The 12,939-nt window shown below is 48.7% G+C and overlaps 1 protein-coding gene across 1 annotated transcript in view; it reads left to right on the forward strand.

Moving 5' to 3' along the window:
- The window catches only part of LOC117496739 (titin-like), a gene marked incomplete at its 3' end in the record, with an annotated part of 221,578 nt that overhangs the window by 172,166 nt on the left and 36,473 nt on the right, over positions 1-12,939 (forward strand). The window contains 14 exon segments of the mRNA XM_034148477.1: positions 246-566; positions 903-1,187; positions 1,895-2,200; positions 2,444-2,607; positions 2,735-2,966; positions 3,051-3,326; positions 3,444-3,746; positions 4,035-4,337; positions 4,559-4,858; positions 5,450-5,737; positions 6,341-6,643; positions 7,697-7,999; positions 8,496-8,801; positions 12,577-12,864. Of these exon segments, the coding sequence (XP_034004368.1) occupies positions 246-566; positions 903-1,187; positions 1,895-2,200; positions 2,444-2,607; positions 2,735-2,966; positions 3,051-3,326; positions 3,444-3,746; positions 4,035-4,337; positions 4,559-4,858; positions 5,450-5,737; positions 6,341-6,643; positions 7,697-7,999; positions 8,496-8,801; positions 12,577-12,864 (3,978 nt within the window).

Here is a 12,939-nt window from a genome sequence, read left to right on the forward strand (position 1 = left end):
TGTTGATATCAGAATCAGAATTGCTTTATCCGCCAGATGTAAAACAGACATTGTTATTTGTTGAGATGAAGCACAGAAAAACAAGTTAAACAAAATAATGATGTATGTTATTCTACATTGTAAGCAAGTTGAGAATAACACTCGGTTCCCACATAATGCACAGCCCATAGTGTACAGCTGCCGATTAACATATAGATCTTTAGAAGGAGTCATTTAGCTTCACACATCCTCCTGTGTTCCTCCAGAGCCTCCAGCGCCTCCCACCAACCTGAAGGTCGTGGACAGCACAAAGTCTAGCGTCTCTCTGGGCTGGACCAAGCCTGTGTCCGACGGTGGGGCTCCCATCATCGGATACGTTGTGGAGTTGAGGCTGCATGGAAGCGCCAAGAAAGGAGACGACGGCTGGAAGAGGTGCAACGTGGCGGCTCAGCTGGTGGTGTGCGAGTTCACCGTCTCCAGTCTGGACCAACAGAATTTGTACGTGTTCAGGGTCTCGGCCCAGAACCAGGTCGGCATGAGCCTGCCCTGCGAACTGGAGGCACCTGTGATCCCCAAGGAGATCCTAGGTGAGGACTTTTTTAGTTTTACATTTCCTGTATCGGAACTAGAGGAGCGAATAGTCCCACTCAAAAGGAACTAGGGCCCCTACAGCTTAACACAAGTTACATTTAAAACTCAATTACTTTTCCATGTTGGTAAATGAGCATCCTTGCAAAGAAATAAATATGAATGTGTGAGTAACAATAGAAATCAAAAACTGTCCAGATTTCTTTTTCTTCAAATGTGTAGTTCCTAGTTCCCAATTCTTTGAGATTGATTCATGACATGATAAAGCTTTCTTTCAGCCAAAGTGTTTTAAAGCCCTGAACAAAGTGTAACTTGTGGCCTGCTCCTCCCCACAGAGGCTCCAGAAGTAGATCTTGACGCAAACCTGAAGCAGGGCCTGTCGGTGCGAGCCGGCTGCCCCATCAGGCTGTGCGCCACCGTCAGAGGCCGACCCCCTCCTACAGTTAGCTGGAGGAGGATGGGCCTGGACAACGTGGCGAGGAAAGGGAAGGTGGACATCATCGACACCATGACCTTCCTCATCATCCCCGACAGCACACGCAACGACTCGGGCAAATACTGCCTGTCGGTGCGCAGCCCGGCGGGAGAGAAGGCCCTGTTCGTCAACGTCAAGGTTCTGGGTGAGTTCATCAGAATACCTTTATCAGTCCCACAGAGGGGACATTTGCAATTAATTAATGAATCAATTAACTGTAATAATGTACAGCAGGTCACCTTAACATCAAGTCCTGGGTGAGTGTACTGTAATAATGTACAGCAGGTCACCTTAACATCAAGTCCTGGGTGAGTGTAGTGTAATAATGTACAGCAGGTCACCTTAACATCAAGTCCTGGGTGAGTGTAGTGTAATCATGTACAGCAGGTCACCTTAACATCAAGTCCAGGGTGAGTGTAGTGTAATAATGTACAGCAGGTCACCTTAACATCAAGTCCTGGGTGAGTGTAGTGTAATAATGTACAGCAGGTCACCTTAACATCAAGTCCTGGGTGAGTGTAGTGTAATAATGTACAGCAGGTCACCTTAACATCAAGTCCAGGGTGAGTGTACTGTAATAATGTACAGCAGGTCAGCTTAACATCAAGTCCTGGGTGAGTGTAGTGTAATAATGTACAGCAGGTCACCTTAACATCAAGTCCTGGGTGAGTGTACTGTAATCATGTACAGCAGGTCACCTTAACATCAAGTCCAGGGTGAGTGTAGTGTAGTGCAGGTCACCTTAACATAAGACTTCAGTTAAGGAATAATGACCGATTAGTAGAATCCTTATCCTGAAATGGGATTGAATAAAACAGCGTGAAATTGAACGCCATGTTCTTGTCCTGTCAGACACCCCGGGCCCCGTGATGAACCTGGAGGCCACCGACATCAAGCAGACCTCCGCCAAGCTGTCCTGGAGTCCTCCGGAGATGGACGGAGGCAGCGAGATCACGCACTACGTGGTGGAGAAACGCGAGATCGACCGCAAGACGTGGGCGACGGTGAAGGCCGAGGTGGAGAAGGACAAGGTTCCCTTCAAAGTCAGCGGCCTGGTGCCCGGCTCCGAGTACTACTTCAGAGTCACGGCCGTCAATGAGTACGGACCCGGGGTCCACAAAGTGAGCCCCACCTCCTACGTGGCCTCCGATCCCGTCAGTAAGTACATACTCACTCTCTCCTCTCTACTTTCTCTTTGTTCACAGGTGGTGAAGAGAGGGATGTCAAGTCCCACACACTTCATCGAACTAAAGCTTATATTCATTACAAATTAATTAAACTAAATTAACTAGATCATCAAATGAAGATGACAACTATTTAGTTTTTACCAAAGGCATAAAAAGCCCAATAAGTTCACTGGAAATGATTGAAGCACTAACTCTGAGACCTCCTCTTCCTCAGGTAAGCCCGATCCCTGCGAGAAGATCGAGGTTCTGGAGATCACCAAGAACAGCGCCATGGTTGGCTGGGTGAAGCCGGCGAAGGACGGCGGGGCCAAGATCGACGGCTACGTGGTTGAATACATTGAAGTGAAGCCTCCCCCCGAGCCCCCCGCACCAGTGGAGGTCTGTCTCCTTTCTAACACCTAGAGTTTAGCAGTAAACACAAACTGTACATGATCTAACAGATATTTGTAGTTGAAGCACATTCGGTGGTGTTGAGTGCATCTAAAGAGCCGTTGATCTCCACCAGGTTGCAGAGGGTGAGGAGGCTCCTCCCCCACCTCCCCCTGAGGAGGAGGAAGAGGATGAGGAGCCGGAGGAGGAGGTGTGGAGCGCCTACACCACGGTGAAGGGTCTGAGCATCAGTATCAGCGGCCTGAAGGAGAGCAAGAAGTACAAGTTCAGAGTCGCCGCCAAAAACGTAATGGGCCAGAGCTCCTTCACCGAGACCCGCGAGGCCGTGGAGATCAAGGAGCAGATCCGTGAGTCCGAACCCCCTTCCCATAAACCCCCTCCCCATAAACCCCTTCCTTCTGAGGTTAACCATGCATTATTCTCCCTCACAGTGGAGCCGAAGATCGTGATGCCGGAGACGGTCAGTGCCAGAGCCGGAGCTAAGCTCAGGGTGGAGGCGCTGGTCTCAGGTAAACCCTCCCCGACCTGCAAGTGGATGCGTGGCGAAGACGCCGTGGTGCCGTCCAGCCGTCTGGCCGTGCACAAGTCCGGGAACATGTGCGTTCTGATCATCAAAGACGTGTCGAGGACAGACAGCGGCGAGTACAGCCTGGTGGCTGAGAACATCTCCGCCAGGGTCGTGGAGTCCATGAAGATCATCATCAGAGGTCAGTGTGCCGGACATGGTGTGGGAAGTGGAAGGACAGGCAGGGTGGTGCATTCAGGTTCTCCTGAAGGGGATTTATTGGAGATTCTCTGTGTTTAACTTTGTCTCTGTGTTGCAGACATCCCCGGTCCTCCCGAGGGCCCGGTGGTGATCAGCGACATCGACGCGGACGCCTGCTCTCTGGCCTGGAACAAGCCGCTGGAGGATGGCGGCAGCAACATCACTAACTACGTGGTGGAGAAGTGCGACCTGAGCCGTGGAGACTGGGTGACGGCCACCTCTTCCGGAGGCCAGAAGACCAGCTGCCGACTCGGGAAGCTCATCCCTGGGAAGGACTACGCGTTCCGCATCCGGGCGGAGAACCGCTTCGGAATGTCGGACCCCATGCAGTCCGAAAGGATGGTGGCCAAGTTCCCCTTCGGTCAGTTTACCTGTTGTACATGTCGTGATTTATTTAGTAAAGTACTTAGGTCCTTTTTCGGTTTGATATCTATATCTATATTTGATGTATTTTTTAGGACTGATAGTTATTAGATGGACCTCAACTGTTACCTTCTGAAGTGTTTTAATCATTATTCTGAAATGGGACATTAAGTACTTACTTGTTCTGACTGAATGTGAAGTATAGAGTACTTCCTCCGCCTCTGAGTACGTGATGAGCTGCAGATTTCTCCGATTTGTTTTATGAACATTTTTAATTCCCCCCCAGATGTTCCCTCGGAGCCGCTGGACTGCCGCATCAACAAGTGCAACAAGGACTGCATGTTCGTGGCGTGGGACAAACCGGAGACCGACGGCGGCAGCCCCATCACCGGTTACTACATCGAGCGCAAGGAGAGGAACAGCCTGCTGTGGGTGAAGGCCAACGACTGCGTGGTGCGCTCCAACGAGTACCCGTGTGCCGGCCTCATCGAGGGCCTGGAGTACACCTTCAGGGTGTCGGCCATCAACCGCGCCGGGCAGGGCAAACCCAGCAAGAAGACCGACTTTGTGACGGCCAGGACGCCTATCGGTGCGTAGCATCTTGTCTCATCTATTCCTCACATACTTATGTATATATAATATCCTGCTTTATATTTTGCAATGACTTTTGATGCTGCTATGACGCAAACAAGTACTTCTTATCTTATCTTACACGTTTGCTTTGTGAGATACAGAAAGATGGTCCACTGACTTATTCACAGTATCGTTATTATTATTTGTACTATAATGACTTCCCTCTCTGTTTCTCAGACACCCCGGGGAAACCCGAGGTTCTGGACGTCACCAAGAACTCTGTGGTTCTGGTTTGGACGCGTCCAAAGAACGACGGCGGCAGTAAGATCATCGGTTACTACGTGGAGACGCTGCGTCTGCCCGGAGACATGTGGCTGCGCTGCAACACCAGCAGCCAGAACTGCCCGCGGGAGGAGTACACGGTGACGGGCCTGGAGCGGGACCTTCAGTACCAGTTCAGGGTCATCGCCAAGACCACCGTTAACGTCAGCAAGACCTCCGAGCCCAGCGACCCGGTGCTCGTCTGCGCAGAGAGCGGTGAGCGCTGACACGGGCCGGATCTATGCTGAACTAGATATCAGGACCACATTTTAAAAACGGAAGAATAAGACGGATCTCTGAAATAAACATTTTATAATCAATGTCAGAATTAGAACCAGAACCTGAACCAGAACCAGAATTAGATTTGGATTCAGAACCTGTTTTAAAACGAGAATCAGATCCAACATTTTAATTTAAATCAGAACCATTTGTCAAGTAGGTTTACTTTGATGAGTCATGAGTTATCACTAATATGTTAAGTAGATGGGGTTGGGCCACGGCCATTGCCGCTCGAAAGCGCTGGAGACGCTGTAGTACATATGCCAGGCCTGTAAGTGGCGCTGTAGTCTGCCACACAAGCAGCGAAGAAGACTTCTCACAGAATCAGCCCTTGCAAAAACAGGGCTGGAAAAGAGCAAATAGAGCGAAATGAGGCATGGCTAAAATGCATGATCTGTTTGGTATTTTGAAAAGAAAACTTCACAGACATGTTTTATATAGGTATGGCCCTACAATATATTATTCAAATATAGCATGATAGGTCCACTTTAAATAGCTGTTTAACTCATCCTTCTCCCCCGCCCTCAGTGCCGCCGAGGGTGGAGCTCAGTGCCAAGATGGAGAAGGGCGTGAAGGTGAAGGCGGGCTCTAGCATCACGCTGGAGGCCCAGGTGTTCGGGAAGCCCATGCCCCGAGTCACCTGGAAGAGAGGCGACGACAGCCTGAAGTCCGGTGAGGGCCTGGTCCTCACGCAACTCAGGAACCACTTCCAGCTGGACATGACCTCCGTCAGCAGGGAGCACACAGGAGCCTACAGCATCGTGGCTGAGAACGCCAGCGGCTCCAAGAGCGCCGAGGTCCCCGTGGTGGTCCTGGGTCAGTACCGGGGTTCATCTGGACGGGGTTCATCTCATGCAAACAACAGTTCAGTTTAAGATAAGATCAAATGGAACTTTATTTATCCCCTTGGGGAAATTCAGGCATTTAGAGCAGCAACAGGGTCAGAGTTAAAAACAGGATTTACACAAAATAGAATAAAAATTTAAATAATAATACAAACTGTTTTTAAAATAAAGTAATTGTGAGCTGAAAACAACACTGATCATCCCTTACAACCATCATGAAATAACAGCATCAGTTACAGTTCAATTATACTTTATGATACGGAGAGCTTGTTTAGGCAACCCCTGCTCTGTGTATACAGTATATACTGTATATACAGTATACACAGTATATACAGTATATACAGTAAACACAGTATATACAGTATATACAGTATATACAGTATATACAGTATACACAGTATACACAGTATATACAGTATATACTGTATATACAGTATATATAAACTCCTGAATTTCCCCACAGGAATTCATTAAGGTCCATCTTACCTTATCTTATCTAATATATTTTTCTGTTTCGTATTTCCTTTAGTTTTAGCTCTGTGTGCTGATATGTCCTCGTTGTGTTTGCCCTCAGACGTGCCCGGCCCCCCTGCCAGTGCCCAGTACCTGGAGGTGTTCGCCCTGAACATCAAGCTAACCTGGGAGCCCCCCCTGAAGGACGGCGGCGCCATCATCACCAACTACATCGTGGATAAACGTGAGACCAGCCGCGCCGAATGGGCTCAGGTCTGCGCCAAAATCCATGCCGACGAGAAGGAGCTCGACGTCGGGAAGCTCATCGAGGGCCGGGAGTACCAGTTCAGGATCCGGGCCGAGAACACCTGGGGGGTCGGAGACTCTCTGGTTACTGGACCCGTCATCGCCAAGAACCCCTACAGTGAGTTGGACTCAGCAGCGTTAGCGTCAGGGAGATGTAGTCTGTAACTTCCAACAGTAATAGAGGAGGGCTTGAACCGTGTTGAACTGGTGTCAGAATCAGAAACAGCTTCATCTCCAGGTAGGGTGACACGTACGAGTCATTTGACTTGGTGTTGTGGTACATAAAGGTAAAACACACATTTCAAAAGCAGATAGAAAACTATTTTAAGAAAACTACAGTAACAATAAAAAATCATAAGAAATATAGTAATGAAGAATGGTGTAGTTTCACTGGGATTGTGTCATCTCTAGAACTGGTTCCACGTTCTTATTATGGACCTCTTCATCTCTAGAACTGGTTCCACGTTCTTATTATGGACCTCTTCATCTCTAGAACTGGTTCCACGTTCTTATTATGGACCTCTTCATCTCTAGAACTGGTTCCACGTTCTTATTATGGACCTCTTCATCTCTAGAACTGGTTCCACGTTCTTATTATGGACCTCTTCATCTCTAGAACTGGTTCCACGTTCTTATTATGGACCTCTTCATCTCTAGAACTGGTTCCACGTTCTTATTATGGACCTCTTCATCTCTAGAACTGGTTCCACGTTCTTATTATGGACCTCTTCATCTCTAGAACTGGTTCCACATTCTTATTATGGACCTCTTCATCTCTAGAACTGGTTCCACATTCTTATTATGGACCTCTTCATCTCTAGAACTGGTTCCACGTTCTTATTATGGACCTCTTCATCTCTAGAACTGGTTCCACGTTCTTATTATGGACCTCTTCATCTCTAGAACTGGTTCCACGTTCTTATTATGGACCTCTTCATCTCTAGAACTGGTTCCACATTCTTATTATGGACCTCTTCATCTCTAGAACTGGTTCCACATTCTTATTATGGACCTCTTCATCTCTAGAACTGGTTCCACATTCTTATTATGGACCTCTTCATCTCTAGAACTGGTTCCACATTCTTATTATGGACCTCTTCATCTCTAGAACTGGTTCCACATTCTTATTATGGACCTCTTTACTGATCCAAACCCTGTGGTTTCCCCCCAGATGTTCCCGGCCCCTGCGAGGCGCCTTTGGTCACCAACGTGACCTGCGACCGCATGACGGTGAGCTGGAAGGAGCCTGCGGACGACGGGAAGTCCCCCATCGTGGGCTACATGCTGGAGAAGAAGGAGGCCAAGGACCTGAACTGGACCAAGCTGGGCAGGAAGATCCTGACCGAGCGAAGCATCGACTACACCGGCCTGACCGAGGGCACCGAGTACGAGTTCAGGGTCAGCGCCGTCAACGAGGCCGGGCAGGGCAAGCCCAGCGAGCCGTCCGCCACCAGCACCGCACAGAACCCCATCAGTGAGTCCTTTAAATACATACACACATAACCAGTTACATGTGGATATATAGAGTAACCTGATTACTCTCCGTTACCTTTGGATTGCCTCAAGGTCAGATGCTGTGCCAATAAAACACCAGACAATAAATAACAATAGGATGATTTTTACCTTAGTGTTTTTATCAATACATGTAGTAATAGTGATAGTTTACAGATGCTGTTAAAGCTAAATACATCATTCAAAAGCAGATTGTATTTCTGTTTAATAAATCAGCTCTCCACCTGCTGCTTTAAAGAAGAAGAAGTATTCTAGACATAAACCAGAAAGATCATTCAGTCTACCTCCATGTTTGAATGTAATCGAATACAGTTAGCTTCTGTTATCGTCCTGATGACGTTATCTTGTTACATGTCATCCGTTAATCCCCAAGCCTGTATATATGTATATATATTTAAAGGCGTAGTGCTGTACCACATGTTGCTCCGTGTATAAACTAACCTGTGGATGTGCTGCAGCTCCCCCTGGCCCCGTGGTGAACCCCACCATGACCAACACCACCAACAGCACCATCAGCCTCTCGTGGACGGAGCCCTCCAGCACCGGGGGAAGCCCCGTGCTCGGGTACTTGGTGGAGAGCAGGAAGGGCGAGGCCAAGGACTGGGTGCGCTGCAACGTGCCCAGGAACCTGCATGACACCGCCTACACCATCCAGAACCTGGAGCACCGCGCTCAGTACCAGTGCCGCGTCACCGCCGTCAACAAGGTCGGCTTCGGAGAGCCGGTGGAGGTCCCCGGGACACACGAGGCCAAGGACATCATCAGTACGTACCTCAGCATCTGGGACATATTGCACTCCTCACACACTTCATGGATATATCATATCCTGCTTTATATTTGTTTATTGGACATTTGCAACATGTTTATTTTCATGCTATTTGATTTATATTTGGATTGTTTATTTCTAGTCTTTGAATTTCTCTAATGTGCAATGCTTTGTCTTTTTATGACAAGTGCTTCTTATCTTAGAGACATTTCTAACATAAATCAGCTGGTTGATGGTAGAACCACATACACAGAACCACAGAACCACAGGACCACAGAACCACAGAACCACAGGTCCACAGGACCACAGAACCACAGGACCACAGAACTACAGAACCACAGGTCCACAGGACCACAGGACCACAGAACCACAGAACCACAGAAACACAGAACCACAGAACCACAGGACCACAGAACCACAGAACCACAGGTCCACAGGACCACAGGACCACAGAACTACAGAACCACAGGTCCACAGGACCACAGGACCACAGGACCACAGAACCACAGAACCACATACACAGAACCACAGAACCACAGAACCACATACACAGAACCACAGAACCACAGAACCACATACACAGAACCACAGAACCACAGGTCCACAGAACCACAGAACCACATACACAGAACCACAGAACCACAGAACCACAGGACCACAGAATCACAGAACTACAGAACCACAGGTCCACAGGACCACAGGACCACAGGACCACAGAACCACAGAACCACAGAACCACATACACAGAACCACAGAACCACAGAACCACAGGACCACATACACATAACCACAGAACCACAGAACCACATACACAGAACCACAGAACCACATAACCACATACACAGAACCACAGAACCACATACACAGAACCACAGAACCACATACACAGGACCACAGGACCACAGAACCACAGAACCACAGGTCCACAGAACCACAGAACCACAAAACAAATCAAATCAAGTTTTATTTATAAAGCACATTTAAAAGCGATTTTTGGTCGAGCCAAAGTGATAAATAATAATAAATAATAATAAATAATAATAAATAATAATAAATAATAATAAATAATAATAATAAAAACACATTACTACAATCACAATAAAAGACAATAAATTACAACAGATATATAAAAAACACAGGGAAAAGTCAGGAGTCGTGCTCCGCTCTGACTAGAAGGCCAGGGAGAAGAAGTGTGTTTTTAGTGTAGATTTAAAACCCCCTAGGGTCTGGGCCGACCTCACATGGAGGGGCAGAGTGTTCCAGAGCCTCGGGCCAGCTGCTGAGAAGGCTCGGTGCCCTCGGGTTTTGAGCCTGGTCTTGGGCACTACCAGCAGCAGCTGGTCAGCAGACCTTAAAGCTCTGGCTGGGGTGTAGCGCTGGAGGAGTTCAGCTATATAGGCCAGAGCCAGCCCATTTAGTGCTTTAAAAACAAATAAAAGGAGTTTAAAATCAATTCTGAACCGAACTGGAAGCCAGTGCAGTGAGGCCAGAATAGGGGTGATGTGGTCACGCTTTTTGTGGCCAGTCAGCAGACGTGCAGCTGCGTTTTGGACTAGCTGCAGGCGTTTAATTGAGGCCTGGTCCATACCCACATACAGAGCGTTACAATAGTCCAGTCTCGAGGTTACAAAGGCGTTGATAACCCTTTCCAAGTCTTTAAAAGATAAATACGACTTGGTTTTGGCCAATAGTCTTATTTAAAAAAAGCAGGATTTAAAAAAGCAGGATTTGACTACGGTGCTGACCTGCTTGTCGAATTTAAAAGTGCTAGTGAAGGTCACTCCAAGGTTCATGACAGAGGGGAGGATGTTTTTATTGAGAGAGCCCAGAATATCAACCGGAGAGGCTCGAGGTTGGGGTCCAAAAAAGATGACCTCAGTCTTGCTCTCGTTGAGGTTGAGAACGTTTTTGCTCAGCCAGGATTTTATCTCTGTTAAGCAGTCCATCAGCTGCTGTAGTGAGTGTTTGACATTTGCTTTGAGAGGCAGATAGATCTGTACATCGTCGGCGTAGCAGTGGAAGGGAGTATTATGTTTAGTGAGAATTGAACCTAGGGGCAGTATGTACCGTAGAAAGAGGATGGGGCCCAGAATAGAGCCTTGGGGAACCCCACAGGTAAGAGGAGCTATGGCTGAGGAGAAGGCACCTAGCTGCACTGAGAAGCTACGGTCTGTCAGGTAGGACCTGAACCACAGGACCACAGGACCACAGGACCACAGAACCACAGAACCACAGAACCACAGGTCCACAGGTCCACAGGTCCACAGGACCACAGAACCACAGAACCACAGGACCACATCCAGACCAGAGATATGACCCTGTTAGTCCAGACCTTTTAGGACAGAAAAACAGCAGTACCTCAATCAATTAACAAAAAACATCAAATTACATTATTGTTATTTCTAAGGATTATTTTAATTATAAAGAGCAGTTTTTCTGCAACCCCTCCTCTCTGGTGTAGTAACAGTGAATAGCCCCTCCTCTCTGGTGTAGTAACAGTGAATAGCCCCTCCTCTCTGGTGTAGTAACAGTGAATAGCCCCTCCTCTCTGGTGTAGTAACAGTGAATAGCCCCTCCTCTCTGGTGTAGTAACAGTGAATAGCCCCTCCTCTCTGGTGTAGTAACAGTGAATAGCCCCTCCTCTCTGGTGCAGTAACAGTGAATAGCCCCTCCTCTCTGGTGTAGTAACAGTGAATAGCCCCTCCTCTCTGGTGTAGTAACAGTGAATAGCCCCTCCTCTCTGGTGTAGTAACAGTGAATAGCCCCTCCTCTCTGGTGTAGTAACAGTGAATAACCCCTCCTCTCTGGTGCAGTAACAGTGAATAGCCCCTCCTCTCTAGTGCAGTAACAGTGAATAGCCCCTCCTCTCTGGTGCAGTAACAGTGAATAGCCCCTCCTCTCTGGTGTAGTAACAGTGAATAGCCCCTCCTCTCTGGTGCAGTAACAGTGAATAGCCCCTCCTCTCTGGTGCAGTAACAGTGAATAGCCCCTCCTCTCTGGTGCAGTAACAGTGAACAGCCCCTCCTCTCTGGTGCAGTAACAGTGAATAACCCCTCCTCTCTGGTGCAGTAACAGTGAATAACCCCTCCTCTCTGGTGCAGTAACAGTGAATAGCCCCTCCTCTCTGGTGCAGTAACAGTGAATAACCCCTCCTCTCTGGTGCAGTAACAGTGAATAACCCCTCCTCTCTGGTGTAGTAACAGTGAATAGCCCCTCCTCTCTGGTGCAGTAACAGTGAATAGCCCCTCCTCTCTGGTGCAGTAACAGTGAATAACCCCTCCTCTCTGGTGCAGTAACAGTGAACAGCCCCTCCTCTCTGGTGCAGTAACAGTGAATAACCCCTCCTCTCTGGTGCAGTAACAGTGAACAGCCCCTCCTCTCTGGTGCAGTAACAGTGAATAGCCCCTCCTCTCTGGTGCAGTAACAGTGAACAGCCCCTCCTCTCTGATGCAGTAACAGTGAATAGCCCCTCCTCTCTGGTGCAGTAACAGTGAATAGCCCCTCCTCTCTGGTGCAGTAACAGTGAACAGCCCCTCCTCTCTGGTGCAGTAACAGTGAATAGCCCCTCCTCTCTGGTGCAGTAACAGTGAACAGCCCCTCCTCTCTGGTGCAGTAACAGTGAATAGCCCCTCCTCTCTGGTGCAGTAACAGTGAACAGCCCCTCCTCTCTGGTGCAGTAACAGTGAATAGCCCCTCCTCTCTGGTGCAGTAACAGTGAACAGCCCCTCCTCTCTGGTGCAGTAACAGTGAATAACCCCTCCTCTCTGTTACAGTCCCCCCGGAGGCGGAGCTGAGTGCGGAGCTGAAGGCGGGTCTTGTGCTTACTGCCGGATCCACCATGAGGCTCCACGCCCTCATCAAGGGCAGCCCGCCCCCCCGCAGCGTCTGGGCCAAGATGAACACCAACATCAAGGACCGGCAGGGCGTGGTGATGAAGTCCTCACCCACCGACAGCCTGCTGCAGGTGGAGAACGTCAACCGCTACGACGGCGGAAAGTACATCCTGAGCCTGGAGAGCACCTCCGGCATCAAGATGTACACCGTGGTGGTCAAGGTGTTCGGTGAGTCACCCTGAAGTACTTCTACTCTGATAGTACTATTTCCTCTCCCTGCAACCTGTACTCCACTTCGGGTTA

The sequence above is a fragment of the Trematomus bernacchii genome, unplaced genomic scaffold (assembly GCF_902827165.1).
Source record: "Trematomus bernacchii unplaced genomic scaffold, fTreBer1.1, whole genome shotgun sequence".
In the NCBI taxonomy this organism is placed as follows: Eukaryota; Metazoa; Chordata; class Actinopteri; order Perciformes; family Nototheniidae; genus Trematomus; species Trematomus bernacchii.